The following is an 18,537-nucleotide window of genomic DNA, read 5'->3' as shown; positions in this document are numbered from 1 at the left end:
TAAATAGACTAACGGGTCCACATGCCCACTTTTCCAACCCAGAACAAACAGAAAAAGGCAGCTAAAAAGCAAAACAAAGGGAGGAGGTTAAAGGACCAGGATGAGGTCGCATACAAAAATACATTGACAAAGAAGAGGTAAAATTAAAATCATATTACGACCTAGAAAATGAGTGTAAAATCACTAAATAGATACTAATTTCTACAAAGCCCCACTAAGAATTACAGTGTAAGATGCAATGAAAAAGACACTGTAAAATCCACTAAAATGACACTGTAAATCCACTAAATGACACTCCCAAATTTTACCAAAGTCAGTCAAAAAAGCAGCAGTAACAAAAAGGTGAAGAAGGGATAAATTGAGATACAAGGAACAAATGATCATTAACAAAAAAAGGACCCTTGATATAGAATCAAAAATCTGCTCAAAATACGTACTGCAGAGTTACAGGCATAAAGACATGACACTACAATCAAAATGAAAAAACATACAGACCACTACTAAATCAAAAATACTGATATGCTCAGATTGCATGCTACTTTGTTCAGATTACATGCTACTAAAAAAAGAACTCAGCCACCATTTGTGCTAGGACCGCACACATGTTTAACCTCACCCGGCATTGCTTCTCCCTACACACAAATATTCAAAGAGACCCAGAATGTTAGTAAAAGAAACAAGAGGCTAAAAAGGAGAATAAGAAAATGTAACAAATGACAAAGAAAGTAAAGAACATACATCACGATAGAAACCAGTTACGAAAGACTTGTCACAACTGTTCATGGGGCTGCAAAACATGTCATTCGCATATCTGATCCTAAGATTTGGAATGTCTGCACTGGAGAAAAAGTTTGCCATCTGAGTTCTTGGTGTGAATATCTCCATATACTTAAATGTGAAGACACCACGTTCATGGATGAAAAGATAAAAAAAACACAAATAAGAAAAATAAAGCTTTCATACAAATCTGTATAAAAATTAAACAAGAACATGAAAAGGCAGAAAAACTTAAATACCGATTATCTTGCTTAGGGACAGCTGGGTACAACACATGAAACTCTTCGAAGTTAATCATTTTCATGTTAGAAAGAAAATAAAGTACTATTGGTGATGAAGCCATGTATCTAGGGTAGGGGCACGGACTTGTCCAAGGAGCCCTACCCTAGGACATCCCTAGGAGAAGTCACCTTTCAATCGACTTGAAGGTATCCCACTCGACGGATTCAAGACACTCGACCAGAAAGCTATCACTTGACCATGAAGCCAACCACTCGACTGCCAGGAGACCTATAGTCACTCCGCAGGCAAACGGTCAGCTGTTAAGTAGTTTTTATGGTCATTATAGCACTTTATTAGGGGCGTTACCAGTAACGCCCGACCTTAAATGTACCTGAAAACCCTGCATTACTGAGGGCAGGAGGGGGCCGGCGAACTCTATATAAGCCACCCCCCTCCTCAGTATGAAGGGTTCGCACCCCTGTTATTCACACGCCAGTAATCCAGTCGACCGCCTCCGGGCACCGAGACGTAGGGCTGTTACTTCCTCCGCGAAGGGCCTGAACTCGTACATCTTGGTGTGTTTACAACTTCCCAATAGCTGAGATCTAGCCTCTCCATACATACCCCCCTACATCACTGTCAGAGTTAGAACCACGACAGTTGGCGCCCACCTTGGGGCCGGAATCTTAGCGCCTGATTGGAGAAGTTGCGATTTTTCCGATCCCTTTGATCATGGTTTCGTGCGGAGTTTTGGTGGAGGGCCGCGAGATCCGCCTCGGCGCGCTCACGTTCATCGCCGACGACTCCGCCTGGCTTCAGGAGGCGCCACTCGACATCGACGCGCTCCCCGTCCGCGGTGCGACGCATTTTCGCGCATGCGTTCGTGGCGTCCTCCTGCGGCAGCCGTCGACCCAGTATCGGTCGGCCCCCGTATCGTCTCCCCGCTCTGTCTCCCACCGGCGCAAGCGCTCCGGTCGGTCGAGACTTCAGAGGTGGGTGAGGCATGCCGTGGCTCGCCAGTCGGCCGCCCCGCAAGTCGCGGCAATCGAGCCCGACGAATCCCTCTGCGGCCTGTTCGACCTGTCGACTGGCTCCGCGGAGACCGCATCCGAGTGCGACAGCAGCGACCCAGCGGCTGAGATCCTAGCGGTCGATGGAATGCACAGTCCTCCCGGTTTCCCTCGCGCTGATGGAGGCGCGGGTGGGGGCGACCCGTCGCATCCCCACGATGAGTATCTCCCCGAACCTCTCACGTCATTACAGCGAGAGGAGCTTCGCCGCCGGAACACGGACGCACTCCGCACTCCTATCGTCGGAGAGTCCCCCGAGGCCCGAGCCTTGGAGGACGCGCGCTTGGCTAATTTGGCCGAGCGCACTCGACTAGAAAATCTCCAGCGAGCACTCGACGAGCAAGCGCGTCAGCGAGCTCCCGAGTCTAGTTGACGCCAGCTCTTCCCGCCGACGCAGGTATACCGAACCCCAGTTCAGAATTTGGCCGCCGCAGCCCGTATAGCAGAATCGATTCAGCCCTCCCAGTCGGAGGCTGGCAGGGGCTTGTTACAGATCAGAGCGTTGCTCCGGGCGACGGGAAACCAGAATTCCGCTGTTTCTCAGTCGCGGAACAGGATCCACAGTCGATCCGTTGCAACAGATATAGTCCAGTCGGCTCACAGCCCGCGGTCGCCCCTGAGGCGTGAGGGACGTGGTGACCGGCATGATCAGTACAGAAGGAATGAGCGGTATGATCACCGATCCGATCGTGATGATCGACGTCGAGTGCCAACCCCTCCCCCGAGGAGTGGGTCATATGCGCCTCGACATCGAGATGACAGGCGCCCTCATAGCGTTGGGCAGAGGATTCCCGTCGACCCCAGGGACCCAGGCTTTGACGCGAGATCTGTCCTCGTTCAAGGCTTGGTCGATAGGAACAGGGCTCATCGGGAAGGCCAGAACAGAGATGCGCCCGCCAGCAGCAGAATACGTGTTTCAGGGCCAGAGTGTTTCAGTCGAGCCATCAGGGCCGCGGTGATTCCTCCCAACTTTCGGTTGGTGACTGGAGTCAGCAAGTTCACCGGTGAGTCTAAGCCTGACACTTGGCTCGAAGATTACCGAGTGGCTGTACAGATTGGCGGTGGCAATGATGAGGTGGCTATGAAGCATTTGCCTCTCCTGTTAGAGGGCTCGGCCAGAGCGTGGCTGAATCAGTTAGCACCCAGCAGCATCTACACTTGGGAGGATCTCTCTCGAGTGTTTGTCACAACCTTTGAGGGAACATGCAAGCGACCCGTAGGCCTTACAGAATTGCGGTCTTGCGTGCAGAAGCCGAGTGAAATTTTGAGGGATTACATCTAGAGGTGGATCACTTTGCATCACACAGTTGAGAACGTACCAGATCACCAAGCAGTTTGTGCCTTTAAAGAAGGCGTCAAGAACAGAGAGTTGAACCTGAAGTTCGGTCGGACCGAAGAAATGTCCCTGAATCGGATGATGGAAATTGCCACCAAATACGCTAACGGAGAAGATGAAGATCAACTCCGGAGTGGCAAGCAGAAAACAGTCACCCAGGAAACCGGAGGCAATTCCAGTCGGAAGCAGAAGCGGAAGGCCGAGCCAGCCGCCCCTGGGGAGGCCCTGGCCGCAACCCAGGGAAATTTCAAGGGAAAACCCAAAGGCCCCTGAAAGCCCAAGAAAGTCAAGGATCAAGATGGAAATGATGTTTTGGATCTGCCATGTCACATCCACACCAAGAAAGATGAGGAGGGTAATTTTATTTACCCAAAGCATACCACTCGACAGTGTCGGCTCCTGATCCAGCGGTTTCAGGGCAAACAGTCCAAAGATAAGGAAAAAGAGTCGGACAAAGTTGAGGACAAGGAAGATAGTGACGATGGATACCCCCAAATCAATTCCACCCTGATGATTTTTGCTGATGTCGAAAGCAAAAGTCGACTGAAAGTCATTAACCGTGAGGTGAATATGGTTGCTCCAGCAACACCCAGTTATCTGAAGTGGTCTCAGACTGCCATCACATTCGACCAGTCTGATCACCCTACGCACATTGCCACCCCTGGGAGGCAAGCTTTGGTGGTCGACCCAGTTGTCGAAGGCACTCGACTGACCAAAGTCCTGATGGATGGTGGCAGTGGCCTGAACATATTGTATGCTGAAACATTGAAAGGAATGGGCATTCTGATGTCCAGGCTCAGTACCAGTAACATGAGCTTCCACGGAGTCATTCCTGGAAAGAAAGCCGAATCACTCGGCCAGATCGCTCTTGATGTGGTTTTCGGTGATTCGAAGAATTACCGCAAGGAAAAGTTAACATTTGAGGTTGTGGACTTCCAAAGTGCTTATCATGCTATTCTGGGCCGGCCAGCTTATGCACGCTTCATGGCTCGACCATGCTATGTGTATCTCAAGTTGAAGATGCCCGGCCCCAGAGGTGTGATCACCGTTACCGGCAATCGGAAGAAAGCAGAAGAGTGTTTTCAGAAAGGATCGAAGATTGCTGACGCTCAGATGGCAGTTGTTGAGCTACAAGAGTACCAGAAAACTGCTGATCCGAGTGAATTGCTACGAGCCAAGAAGCCTGCTTCAGAATCTGCTTTTCAGTCGTCCGGTGAAACTAAGCTAGCTCACATTCACCCGACCGACCCCGACGCTGCTCCGACTCACATCTCGACGATGCTCGACTCCAAATAGGAAGAAGCGCTCATCCAGTTCCTCCGTGAGAACGGGACGTTTTCGCATGGAAGCCTTCTGACATGCCTGGAGTTCCCAGGGGGCTGGCTGAGCACCGTCTACAAGTCGACCCGAAGTTCAAGCCTGTGAAAGAACATCTTCGACGGTCCACCGTCCAGAAGAGGAAAGCTATTGGCGAGGAGGTGGCTCGGCTCTTAGCAGCGGAGTTCATCCGAGAGATTTACCACTCCGAGTGGCTCGCCAATGTTGTCATGGTCCCCAAAAAGGACAAGTCGCTTCGCATGTGCATTGACTTTAAACACATCAATCGGGCCTGCCCGAAAGATCATTTCCCTCTCCCCCGCATCGACCAGGTAGTGGACTCGACCGCGGGGTGTGAGCGTTTGTCTTTTCTAGATGCTTATTCAGGGTACCATCAGATCCGTCTGTATGGACCCGACGAGATCAAAACGGCTTTCATCACCCCATTTGGGTGCTTCTGTTATGTCACCATGCCCTTCGGCCTCAAGAATGCTGGAGCCACGTTCATGAGGATGATTCAGAAGTGTTTACTCACTCAGATCAGTCGAAACGTAGAAGCATACATGGATGATATTGTGGTTAAGTCACGGAAACGTTCCGACCTACTGACTGACCTTGCCGAAACCTTTGCTAACCTCAGGGGATACGATATCAAGCTCAATCCATCAAAGTGCACATTCGGAGTTCCAGGTGGAAAGTTACTCGGTTTTCTCGTTTCCGAACGAGGAATCGACGCCAATCCCGAGAAAGTTGGCACCATACTCCGGATGAAGCGCCCCGTGCGTGTACACGATGTCCAGAAACTTACAGGTTGCTTGGCCGCTCTAAGTCGATTCATTTCTCGTCTTGGTGAAAAGGCGTTGCCTCTTTACCGACTGATGAAGAAGTCTGACAAGTTCGAGTGGACTCCAGAAGCTGACGCAGCGTTTGCAGAGCTCAAAGCTCTGCTCTCCACCCAGCCGGTGCTTGCTGCCCCAATCAGTAAAGAGCCTCTGCTGCTGTACATTGCGGCCACGGGACAAGTTGTCAGTACAGTACTCACGGTCGAGCGGGAAGAAGAAGGAAAGGCCTTCAGAGTTCAGCGCCCAGTATACTATGTGTCTGAAGTTTTGACCCCTTCGAAGCAAAGATATCCCCATTACCAGAAGCTTGTATATGGGATCTACATGACCACAAAGAAGGTTGCACACTACTTCTCTGACCATTCCATTACAGTCGTCAGCGACGCTCCACTGTCAGAGATCTTGCACAATAGAGATGCAACTGGTCGAGTGGCTAAGTGGGCGATTGAACTCCTCCCCCTAGATATCAAGTTTGAAGCAAAGAAGGCTATCAAGTCCCAAGCAATTGCAGATTTCGTCGCCGAGTGGATTGAACAGCAACTCCCGACTCAAGTTCACTCGGAGCACTAGACCATGTTCTTCGATGGATCTAAGATGCTGAACGGTTCCGGTGCTGGGGTAGTATTGGTCTCCCCCCGAGGAGATAAGCTCAGATACGTTCTCCAGATTCACTTCGATTCCTCCAACAATGAAGCAGAATATGAAGCACTCTTGTACGGGTTGCGCATGGCCATTTCACTCGGCGTCCGGCGCCTCATGGTCTACGGCGACTCAGATTTGGTGGTTAATCAGGTAATGAAGGAGTGGGACGTCAGAAGCCCAGCTATGACTGGCTATTGCAACGCAGTAAGAAAGCTAGAAAAGAAATTCGAGGGGTTACAGCTTCATCACATCCCCCGACTGAAAAATCAAGCAGCAGATGATCTGGCAAAGATAGGCTCCAAGAGAGAAGCTATTCCCAGCAATGTGTTTTTGGAGCACACCCGCTCGCCGTCAGTCCAGGAGGATCCCTTCGTAGAAGAAGCCCCGCAACCGAAAAGTGCCACAGATCCGAGTGAAGTCGAAATTCCTGCTGTGGTCGACCTAGTCATGGAGGTCTTGGCTATCACTCCTGACTGGACGGTACCATACATCGCATATATCTTGAGGAAAGAACTCCCGGAGGACGAGGAAGAGGCTCGACAGATCGTCCGCCGATCCAAGGCCTTCACAGTCATAAAGGGACAGTTGTATAGGGAAAGCGCGACTGGAATCGGTCAGAAATGCATAACACCATAAGAGGGTCAGATGATCCTTAATGATATCCACTCAGGGACCTGTGGTCACCATGCATCTTCTCGGACCATTGTGGCTAAAGCATACCGAGCAGGATTTTACTGGCCAAGAGCAAATGAGATGGCAAAAGAGATAGTCGACAAGTGTGGAGGTTGCCAGTTCTACTCCAACATGTCACACAAGCCTGCATCAGCCCTGAAGACCATTCCACTCGTCTGGCCCTTTGCTGTCTGGGGACTGGACATGGTCGGTCCACTGAGAACAGGCAGGAGCGGATTCACGCATGTGCTTGTGGCAGTCGACAAGTTCACCAAATGGATTGAAGCCAAGCCTATCAAGAATCTCGATGCTTGCACTGCTGTCAGTTTCGTCAGAGGGCTGATGTTCAGATATGGGGTCCCGCATAGTATCATCACCGACAATGGGTCAAACTTTGATTCAGACAAGTTCAGAGCTTTTTGCGCCTCTCAAGGCACGCGAGTCGACTACGCGTTGGTCGCGCATCCTCAGTCGAATGGACAAGCTGAAAGAGCAAATGGTCTGATTCTCAAAGGATTGAAGCCTCGATTGATGCGTGATCTCAAGCACGCAGCAGGCGCTTGGGTCGACGAACTTCCATCGGTTTTGTGGGGGCTGAGGACCACCCCGAACCGATCGACCGGAAAAACGCCATTTTTTCTGGTTTACGGAGCCGAAGCCGTCCTGCCGAGTGATCTACTTCACAACGCCCCCAGAGTCAAGCTTTATAACGAAGACGAAGCAGAGCAAGCCCGGCAAGACGCAGTCGACCTCCTAGAGGAGGAGAGGGAAATGGCTATGATCAGATCGACCATCTATCAGCAAGACTTGCGTCGATTCCATGCCAGAAATGTGAAGAGCCGAGCCTTCCAGGAAGGAGATTTGGTCCTCCGAGTGGATCAACAGAAACCACACAAACTTGCTCCTACTTGGGAAGGCCCCTTCATCGTCACCAGAGTCCTCCACAATGGAGCATATCACCTCTACAATGTTGATCACCAGATCGACGAGCCACGAGCTTGGAATGGGGAACTACTCCGCCCCTTTTACACTTGAGTTCTCCCTTGAGCGAGATGTAATAAGAAAAAAATTCTGCAGTTCATTTTTACCAAAGACAAGAGTGTTCCAATAATTGCTGTCACTTTTGTTTACGTGCGAAATCCCTCAGTGGGTGACTTAGCTGCGAATCCGTTTCGCCTAAGTTCAAAAAATCCTACCGAGTGGAGAGCCAGACTCCCACTCGGGGGCTTAGCTGCAGCCCAGTGCTTGCCTAAGTGTTTAAAATCCTACCGAGTGGAGAGCAAACCTCCCACTCGAGGGCTTAGCTGCAGTCCAGCACTCGCCTAAGTTCTCTCACTTAGAGACTTAGCTGCAGTCCGGCACTCGCCTAAGTTTGAAAAAATCCTACCGAGTGGAGAGCGATCCTCCCACTCGGGGGCTTAACTGCAGTCCAGCACTCGCCTAAGTTCTCTCACTTAGAGACTCAACTGCAGTCCGGCACTCGCCTAAGTTTGAAAAAATCCTACCGAGTGGAGAGCGATCCTCCCACTCGGGGGCTTAGCTGCAGTCCACCACTCGCCTAAGTTCTCTCACTTAGAGACTCAGCTGCAGTCCGGCACTCACCTAAGTGTTTAAAAAATCCTACCGAGTGTAGAGCAACCCTCCCACTCGGGGGCTTAGCTGCAGTCCAGCACTCGCCTAAGTTCTCTTACTTAGAGATTTAGCTGCAGTCCGCCACTCGCCTAAGTTTGAAAAAATCCTACCGAGTGGAGAGCGATCCTCCCACTCGGGGGCTTAGCTGCAGTCCAGCACTCGCCTAAGTTCTCTCACTTAGAGACTTAGCTACAGTCCGGCACTCGCCTAAGTTTGAAAAAATCCTACCGAGTGGAGAGCGATCCTCCCACTCGGGGGCTTAGCTGCAGTCCAGCACTCGCCTAAGTTCTCTCACTTAGAGACTTAGCTACAGTCCGGCATTCGCCTAAGTTTGAAAAAATCCTATCGAGTGGAGAGCGATCCTCCCACTCGGGGGCTTAGCTGCAGTCCAGCACTCGCCTAAGTTCTCTCACTTAGAGACTTAGCTGCAGTCCGGCACTCGCCTAAGTTTGAAAAGTCCTACCAAGTGGAGAGCAAACCTCCCACTCGGGGGCTTAGCTGCAACCCAGCGCTCGCCTAAGTACAGGACACAACCCAATCTGCAAGAAGATACGCCACAAATACAAGGTTATTCCGAGTGAAGATCAAGTTCCACTCGACAGATCAAACCATGAAGATATTCAACAAGAAATCAAGTTCGGATAAAGCCTAAAAGGTCCTAGACCTCAGATCAAAGTACTCGAGCCCTCGGCTCGGCAGAGTTTAACTGTTACACTTCCGCTCGGCATTCCGAGGCAAATTTAAGGCAGAGTTTAACGGTTACAAAATACACTCGGCATTCCGAGGCAAATTCAAAGTGAAGCATAAAAGTTTTTCATTCCTCAGGAGGAGGACTGGAAGGGGCGACGAACTCGTCCAAGTCAATCCCGTCTGCAATATGGGTGGCAGCAGCGATGAAGGTCTCCATGAAGTCTTGGAAGTTGTGCTTCCTGGTATTGGCAACTTGGATGGCGGCCAGCTTTTCTTCTCGCGCCTCCTTGCAATGGACGCGGACCAGAGACAGAGCCACATCAGCGCCACACCGAGCAGAAGACTTCTTCCACTCCTGCACTCGGTCAGGGATCCCGTTAAGACGAGTCATCAGAGACTCGAGATCGTTTTGGAGCATAGCCTCTGGCCAAAGTGCCGGGTCGATCTGTGACATGGCAACCTTCAGTCGAGCCAAGTAGTCCACGACGCCGTCAATGCGAGATTCCAGTCGGAGCAGATTCATGTCAGCTTCATCCTTCACGGGGGAGTTGATTGGATCCAAACCTGTTTTGATACGCCCAGTCTCCTCTTCAAAGTTCTGGCAAATCTCTGCATACACGATCCAAGGATAAATCAATTTTCATAGACTGAGTCGACACAAAAAAAACCCAGTCGGAACTGAATGTGCACCTTCAAGCTTCATGTACAACTTCTTGGCGAGGCTCCTCAAGTAGCTCTCCAGGTCGTCCCTCCTGCGAGCGATGCCTTCCATCTTCTCGCTCAGGGTGAGGTTCTCCTACTTCAACGTGTACACTCTCGGTTGGCTTCATTCAGAGCGGTCTTCAGCTTGGCATTCTCTTCTTCCAATTGGCCGACCGAAGCCAGCTTCTGTTCGGCCAGAGCGGTCTTGTCGTCAGCCTCCTTACGGGCAGCAGCCAAGTCCTGATCCTTCTTCGCCAGAGCTTCGCTTAGTTTTTCTGCAAAGAAGTGATGATTGACTCGGAAATAGCAGAAGGGTACTCAAGCCTAAAAACTAACCAGTCGACAAAGTCGTCTTACCTGCGGCGCCGCTCTGACCTTCTGCAGCTCTGTTCTGGCCAGCTCCAGATCAAGATTCAGTTGAATCTTCTGCTTCTCCAACTCAGTATAGCGAGTTACAAGTTCGCAGGATTTTTGTAAAAGAAAAATCAGTCGACAGACGTCCAAGATAAGTTGCTTCCGAGTAACTAAGAGACAATGACGACGTTTCTAAGACCACAGCCGAATCAAAAACATTCGACAGTAGTCTCGGGGACTACACTCAGTGGATGCACTCAGCGTGCTCCCACTGGTTCGACCAAAAAAAAGATCTTCGGGGAAAAACCGAGTGAAGAAATACAGCTACAGCAACACAATGTAAAGACTACAGTCGACTGCCAGCAGTCCACCGTAGTCTCAGGGACTACACCCAGTGGGTGCACTTAGCGTGCCCCCACTCGTCCAAGAATTGGCAGACACACCCAGTGGGTGTACAGATACAGATACAAAAGATTTTCGGAAAAGAGACTCTTCAAACAGCATATCATAACAGACCAAGTGTTGAGTCGACTGACCTGGACGTTGCTCTGAAGAGCCGAACTCGCGTCATAGGCTGCTTGGCTGGCCTCCCAAGCCATCTTCACTTGCTCCATCATGATCCCCGCCTGGCGTATAGCCTCCTTTGCAGCAGCCGCTTGGTCCTCAGGGACGGGGTATGCAGCAAAAAGCGAAGGTGGATCCGCAGTCGACGCCGAAGGCCGCACGCTCGTCAGAGGAATGGCGAAAGTCACAGAAGCCCGAGTGGTGTCACCACCATCCCGAGCCATGGCCTCAGACGCCGGAGCAAGTTGGGGGGTCTTGTCAGCCGTCGACCTCTTGTTCCTCCTCATTCTCAGCGGTTCGTTGTCGTCGTCATCCGGGAGGTCGATAACATGAGGAGGGGCTACAAAGGAAACGTTCAATCGACCAGGGTTGCAATAAATGTTTAGTCGACTCAAAGCGGAACGTCAGTAATCGTACCAGGGTTGGAGGTAACAGCATCCTCCATCTCTTGGTCGTCGTCCTTGGCAGAGATCTCAGAAGTAGCAGCACTGCAAGCCTCGAAAGTCAGTCGGTTTGCTCAATGGATCGGCCAAGGATCCGTCCACGATCGACAAAGGATAACAAGTTTTATTATTACCCAGAAATGGTGGGGACGGCCATCTTCATCTTGGGCAGAGCCTTGGGCGGTTTGGACGGCACTGCATGCGGGTGCTTGGGAGCCTTTCCAGTCGGCGTAGGAGAAGAGGTCCGAGGGTGTTTCGACGACTGCCCAACAGGAGCAGTCGCATTACCACGCTCCCGCGCTGGATCGTGTGTGAGCTTGGATCGCCCCTCCGGGCGGGGGGTTCAACCTCCTCCTCCTCTTCGCTGGAGTCGACGTCGTCGCCTCCCTCTCCTTCACCGTTGGACTCCCACTCGCCTTGATCGTCCCCGCTCTCACCTCCGCTCGCCTCCCCTTCCTCAGTTGGCCCCTGTGCCCCATTGGGCGTCGAGTACATCTCAGTAGTCGCCTGAAAAACAACAGACAAGATAAAGGTCAATCGACCAACTCAAAGAAAACCAATGAAGAAAAACAAGACCTTAGTCAGGAGCATAGAGACATACCTGATCCACGTCGTACGAGTTGTCGAGTGGAATTACCCTCCTGGCTACTCGGGGGTTGTCCTTGTTTCCTGTGATGCTCGACAGCCACCCCTCCAGCATCTCATCAGTGACCTCCTCCGAGTGAATCCGAGTGGTGTCGTCGAGACCCGAGTACAGCCACATCGGGTGGTCACGAGCCTGGAGCGATTGGATGCGCCTCCGGAGGAAGACCTCTAGCAAATCCATGCCCGTCACGCCCTCACGGACAAGCTCAACCACTCGACCGGCCAGCACTTTGACTTGAGCCCTTTCCTCCGGCGCCACTTTCAGAGAAGCAGGTTTTTCAGCTCAGTCGAGGGAGAAAGGAGGAAGACCAGTCGACTGTCCTGGGGTCGCCTGGTCCTGACAGTAGAACCAGGTCGCCTGCCAGCCACGGACCGACTCCGGGAAAGTAATGGATGGAAAACAGCTCTTCCCCCTCGTCTGGATCGCCAAGCCTCCGCACAACTGGATCATCTGCGTCCTCTCATCACTCGACTTGGCCTTCTTGACCGATTGAGAACGGCAGGTAAAGATGTGCTTGAAAAGTCCCCAATGGGGACGGCAACCCAAGAAAGCCTCGCACATGGAAATGAAAGCGGCAAGGTATACAATGGAATTGGGAGTAAAGTGGTGGAGCTGCGCTCTGAAGAAGTTCAAGAAGCTCCGGAAAAAAGGATGGGGCGGCAGAGAAAACCCTCGGTCGATGTGGGTAGCTAGGAGCACGCACTCACCATCGCGGGGTTGAGGTTCGATCTCTCTCCCCGGAAGACGCGCAGCCTCGTGGGGAATGACTCCCCCCTCGACCATGTCGTCGAGATCCTCTTGCCGGATCACTGACGGCATCCAATCGCCCTGGATCCAGCCCTTGGGCAGAGCGGACCTTGAGGAGAATCCGCCCCGAGCAGATCTTTTCCCCTTCTCCTGCGCCGCCGCCTTTCTTCACGCGCTCCAAAGCGGAGGTCTTGCCCTTCGTCATCGTCGCCGGCGAAGTCTCGCACGGGCCTGCTGCGCTGGGGCGAGAACGGAGGTGGCGGAAGGACTTGCGAAGGGAGAGAGGAAGAAGAAAGGAGGAGAAGAGAGCGCACTGCTTGAAAACCCCGAGCCGGCGATTTATAAGGGGCCGCTCCCGAGTGGCTGACTGGTAGGCCCAAACTATTCAGTCAAATCCCGCAGCGGACGCGCGCACAGTACGTGGCGAAAAAGGCGACACGGGGATCGAGGAGCTTCCGCTTTATCACTTTCGATTACTACGGCCGCTCCCGTCCCGCGCGCTTCCCAAAATCTGAAATCCCACGACATCCACGGGCTGCAGAACAACTTGTCAAAACGGAAGACCCCGCCCGCGCCGACGCTCGGTATGTCACAAATAAAGAAATTCACTCGACGAAAGGCCTAGAATGGATCAAGGCGACTGAAAAAGGTTGGCAACGTCATCCGTGACGATTGACCCAAAACGAGGCGCTCACGTAGCCCAAAGAACCAGTCAGAAAGATCTCTAACTCTTTCCCCACTCTAACCTCGATCCATTCGGGGGCTAATGATGAAGCCATGTACCTAGGGTAGGGGCACGGACCTGTCCAAGGAGCCTTACCCTAGGACATCCCTAGGAGACGTCACCTTTCAATCGACTTGAAGGTATCCCACTCGACGGATTCAAGACACTCGACCAGAAAGCTATCACTCGACCATGAAGCCAACCACTTGACCGCCAGGAGACCTATAGTCACTCCGCAGGCAAACGGTCAGCTGTTAAGTAATCTTTATGATCATTATAGCACTTTATTAGAGGCTGCATTACTGAGGGCAGAAGGGGGCCGGCAAACTCTATATAAGCCACCCCCCTCCTCAGTATGAAGGGTTCGCACCCCTGTTATTCACACGCAAGTAATCCAGTCGACCGCCTCCAGGCATCGAGACGTAGGGCTGTTACTTCCTTCGCGAAGGGCCTGAACTCGTACATCTTGGTGTGTTTACAACTTTCCAATAGTTGAGATCTAACCTCTCCATACATACCCCCCTACATCACTGTCAGAGTTAGAACCACGACAATTGGTAGAATTAAAGTGCTTGTTACAATGAAGAAAATTAGACTAAATCATTAGAGCAAAGCAAATGGATTCTAGTACAAATGGTTCTCAGATTTACAAGTAAAACCACTAAGAATTACGGTGTAAAACCCACTAACAAAGCCAGTAAATAGTTAGAGTGTAAATCCAATGATAGTTACACAGTAAAAATGCAAAAAAAAGTGTAAATCCAAAAATGAGAATTACACTGTAAATCCACTAAGATATTACAGTGTAAATAATTTGAGATTTACACTATCAAAACAAGATAATTACACTAGATCAAACAAGACAATTACAGTGTAAAATCATTTGAGAGTTACACTAAAAAATTACAATGTAAACACTATGAGAATCACACTGTAATTACAGTGTGAAAAATTATAGTGTAAATACTATGAGAAATACACTGTAATCAAACAAGATAATTACAGTGCGAAAAATCCACTACAAATACCGTGAGAGAAACACTAAAAGATATTACAGTAAAAATACTTTTAGAATTACACTGTAAATCCACTACGAGAATTACAGTGTAAATCCTTTGAGAATTACACTGTAAAATTCAATAAGATATTACAGTGCAAATACTTTGAGATTTACACTGTAGCAAAACAAGATAATTACACTGCATCAAACAAGACGATTACAGTGTAAAATCATTTGAGAGTTAGACTAAAAAATTACGGTGTAAATACTTTGAGAATTTCGCTGTATCAAAACAAGATAACTATAGTGAAAAATCAGATGATTACAGTGTAAAATCATTTGAGAGTTGCACTAACAAATTACAGTGTAAATACTTTGAGAATTACACTGTATGAAAACAAGATAATTACAGTGAAAAATCCACTACAAATACTGTGAGAGAAACACCAAAAGATATTACAATGAAAATACTTTGAGAATTACACTGTAAAATCCAATAAGATACAGTGCAAATTCTTTGAGAATTACACTGTAAAACAAAGATAATTACAGTGTAAAATACTTTGAGAATTACACTGTATCAAAACAAGATAATGACAGTGTAAAAAACCCACTAAAAATACTTTGAGTGTTACACTAAAAGATATTACAAAAAACCAGAGACAAAGGCTGCTTCTTAAGATGAGAGAGGATCACATTTACGCTGCAGCCACATAGATAAAAAAACTGCTTATTAAGTATTACTAGTGTTTCAAAAAATCATTGCAAACACACATCAATCCACACAAAAATGCAAAAAGGCGGCCAGGTAGATGCAAACCACACTTCAAACACCCATTGGCAAAGGTCCGAGCATGTAGACACAGGCTCATATCAGTCACCAACTTATTTCAGAGCCACAAAGGCGAGCGAGACTCACCAATAAAACCACTAATAAGATAAGGAAAACACATTGCCATGGCACTAAGATTTACACAGTAAAACTACAAAAGAATTACAGTGTGACTACACTGGGATTTACGCTGTAAAAATACACTAGGAATCAACCGAAGATGCATTCCAAAATGCACTAAGAATTACATTGTAAATCCACTAACGAATTACACTGTAAAAATCATCTAAATACAGTCAAAAAACACTAGGGATTACACTGTAAACCAACTTACACATAACTGAATATACAAAAGCAGATACAAAAGCACTCGAAAAATCACTGAAACTTACACATTGCTGACGCTTAACTGGTAAAAATTCAGTCCCAATCACTCTAAAATTGCTCAAAATTAACAGTACAACACACTAACAGAAACAACTGGCGTCATACACACATACAGTCCAAAACATCTAGGAGCTCATTCAAATCAGTTACATCCACGTATCTATGGGCTGTGCACATATAGGGGCACTGAACAACTGCAGCCGCATTAGGGGAGCAGAAAATTAAATGTAGACATGGGCGGAAATTGACCCCTACAACTACATGGACCAGGCGTTGCTGCATCTACATCTACTGAGATGTTGCTCCCTCTCCAACAACAACCGAAAAATCTAGGAACCACCACAAAACAACCTAAAAAGCGCTGGACCCACCACCGCACATGGGAACAAAAACATCACTACGCCAGATCTAGCAAAATCCTACAGAAATTGCATCGAAATGAAGACAGGGGGGAGGATATTGGCAAAACAAACCTCGTTGGGGGAAGAAGGGAGACACAGGGCTCGGAGAACACCACAGCAACAAGAGGAGCGGCGCGAAATTAACGGTAGCAGATGAGATACCGCCGCGGAATCACCATGTGTCGACTTCCCCTCTTCCTCGACGCGCTTGCAGGAGAAGCAACAAGGGTAGGGGAAGGACGCCAACCACAGGCTCGCTCTTCGGAGATCAGCGGCAGAGCTAACCACTCAAATCGCCATGGCCCTCTCCTCTCTGCCTCCAAGATCTCGCCGCTCAAAATGGGGAAGGGAAACAGACAAAGTCACCGCAGGAGATAATAGGAAATTCAAAGAAAAAGAAAAACCCGCTAGTACACGGACCTGTTCGGGATTAACGGGTCTCCAGGGCGTAGTTGCGGGCCCGGTAACAAAAAAACACCCGTGAGGCTAGAATCGAACGCGAATCTTGATGCAGGAAACGGACGGACAGAAAAACGGATAACCGTGAATTCTTTTCATCCGGATGAAAAATAGCAATTCCGTTATTTTTTCCAAACCGACCCTCCACCTCATTTCTTGGGGAAAGAAATCCCAAAATCAATTTGTTATACGTACATAATATCAATTTTTTTTTAAGCATCAGTACAGACACAAGCGCTCATATACACGCGCATACACTCACTTCTATGAACGCACACACGCATATTCTATCCTTATGAGCATCTTCGAGAGACTGAGCCAGCATATCATCTTAAGATTTACGAAGTCATCATAGACACCTCGTCGACGGGAATGTCTCCTCCCACTAAAAGCGCATCGCCAGAAATCCTGAAATAAATCCAGGAATAATGCGAGCACCAGGATTTGAATCCTGATGGATTAGGGATACCACTGTTCACCTAACCAACTCAACCACAGGTTGATTCGCACATAATATCAATCACATCATATTTTTCTCAATCACATCATATTTTTCTTACCTTTTTCTACGTATTCTCTTTGTTAAAACTAAATAACTCTTGTGGGTATTACGGGATAATCCCCGCTCCTTTCTACATGTGCGGTTGCACACTTCCAGCAACCGTCATGGCGGTTCCTGGAATGGCATCTCTACGGACCATGGTCGTGTCATTGTATACAAGTGCTCATTCATCATCAATAAAGGGTGGTTTGAATTATTTGTTCCTTTGTCTCTCTCGATACAAATCTATTTATCACACGTTATTGCTCTCTGTTGAGAGAAATAGGCCATGCCTGAGATGGCGGTTACACAGCATAGAGACCTCCCCACGGCGGCCTCAGGCAGAGTCGACAGCGATAGGGCACCAAGTGGGCACGCGACCGCCTCAAGCAGAGACAACAACTCCAGCGGTCCAGATCTCCTGCGATCTTCGATTCCACAGATTTAGCCTCGAGGAAGAGAGAAATTAGAGTGAAAGAAGATCAAGAAACAAGATCAAGCAATCATGCTCATACAAAAGTCTTAATCTAATTGCTACATGAATAAGGTGCTACTTTCCGTTTTTAAATTCTGTAAGCTTCAATCGCATCAGAAATTAGTACTCTGGCATACCTGGGCATGCACGCAGCAGTGGGAGAGCGTCGTTGCATACATCTCCAACAGCGGCCCTACCCAGACGTCTGGAATAGCCGGCGCACAGCACACTGCGTCTGCGTCCTCAACGTCCCAGCGGCGGACAAGGAAGGACAACGGCTGTCATGCGACGCGGAGTCCCTGGCATCTTACGGTGGCGCAGCCTTAATGCACTCGCCGACCACAACGACGACGACCCGCGGCGCCTGCAGCCTGAACGGCGAGGTGTCCGACAACGACCTCATCACGCACCTGCCATCTCCGACGCCTGCACTTCTGGTGTCGTCCATTTCGGTACGGGGACGGAGGCCGCCGTGACCATCGCCTCGCCACAGCCGGGGATGGTAGCGGGCTCGAGCAACAGTGCATCGGGCGCCTCTCCGGGCGCGCCGTCGCGGCCATCGATCGCCGCCCAGGCCGTCGATCTGGAGCGTGGGCTCCGGCGCACCTCGGCCTCATCAACGCCCTGCCCCTCGGAGCTCGTCAAGGCCCCGCCGCCGCTGGAGGCAACCGCGGGCTTGAGCAGCCGCGCGGAGCAGCACTTTGGCCGCCTCTTCGGGCGCGCCGTGGCCGCCATCGACCGCCGTCCGGCCGCCGCGCCGGCTCATGGGCTCCGGCAAGCCTTGGCCTCGGCGCTGCTCGTCATGCCCCGTCGTCGTCTCTTCTTCCTTGGACAAAGAGGCCTCGTCGGTGTCGCGCCGCTGACCACCGGAATGCGAGGGGAGGCGCCGGCGCTCGCTCCAACAACCGGCGACTGGGTCTTCTGCTCCCCATGAGCGCAGGTGGTGGGGGATCGAGCGATGGTGCGGGTCGGGGCGAACCCTTATCCGTAACCGCCCCACCCCTCGCCTCTTCCTAGGCGGTGCGGGAGGCTGCGGGCCGGCCAAAGGCCATGGAGGCCCAG

The 18,537-nt window shown here is 50.1% G+C and overlaps 1 protein-coding gene across 5 annotated transcripts; it reads right to left on the bottom strand.

Annotated features, from left to right (window-relative positions):
- Positions 1 to 383: 383 nt before the first annotated feature.
- Positions 384 to 16,410, bottom strand: LOC125528721 (uncharacterized). Of its 5 annotated transcripts, none has more exons than XM_087518448.1 (7): positions 16,073 to 16,410; positions 11,865 to 13,902; positions 11,398 to 11,770; positions 11,238 to 11,308; positions 10,793 to 11,160; positions 739 to 833; positions 384 to 632 (listed from the first exon to the last, which is right to left on the bottom strand). In XM_087518448.1, the coding sequence occupies exons 3-6, from the start codon at positions 11,424 to 11,426 to the stop codon at positions 780 to 782; spliced, it is 522 nt and encodes a 173-aa protein (XP_087374574.1). In that variant the 5' UTR covers positions 11,427 to 11,770; positions 11,865 to 13,902; positions 16,073 to 16,410; the 3' UTR covers positions 384 to 632; positions 739 to 779. The 5 variants fall into 3 exon arrangements, 2 of the variants coding, with proteins under 2 accessions (XP_087374574.1, XP_087374573.1); XR_015601184.1 differs by lacking the exons at positions 384 to 632; positions 739 to 833 and adding exons at positions 9,126 to 9,809; positions 9,891 to 10,177 and having other exon boundaries at positions 10,260 to 11,160; XR_015601186.1 differs by lacking the exons at positions 384 to 632; positions 739 to 833; positions 11,865 to 13,902; positions 16,073 to 16,410 and adding exons at positions 9,126 to 9,809; positions 9,891 to 10,177 and having other exon boundaries at positions 10,260 to 11,160; positions 11,398 to 11,856.
- Between the last annotated feature and the right edge of the window lie 2,127 nt (positions 16,411 to 18,537).

This window comes from Triticum urartu, chromosome 4A, assembly GCF_056163025.1.
Source record: "Triticum urartu cultivar PI428250 chromosome 4A, HENAU_Tu73, whole genome shotgun sequence".
Lineage (NCBI taxonomy): Eukaryota > Viridiplantae > Streptophyta > Magnoliopsida > Poales > Poaceae > Triticum > Triticum urartu.
The sequence above is the reverse complement of the archived record's forward strand: the minus strand, read 5'-3'. Positions and strand labels throughout refer to the sequence as shown.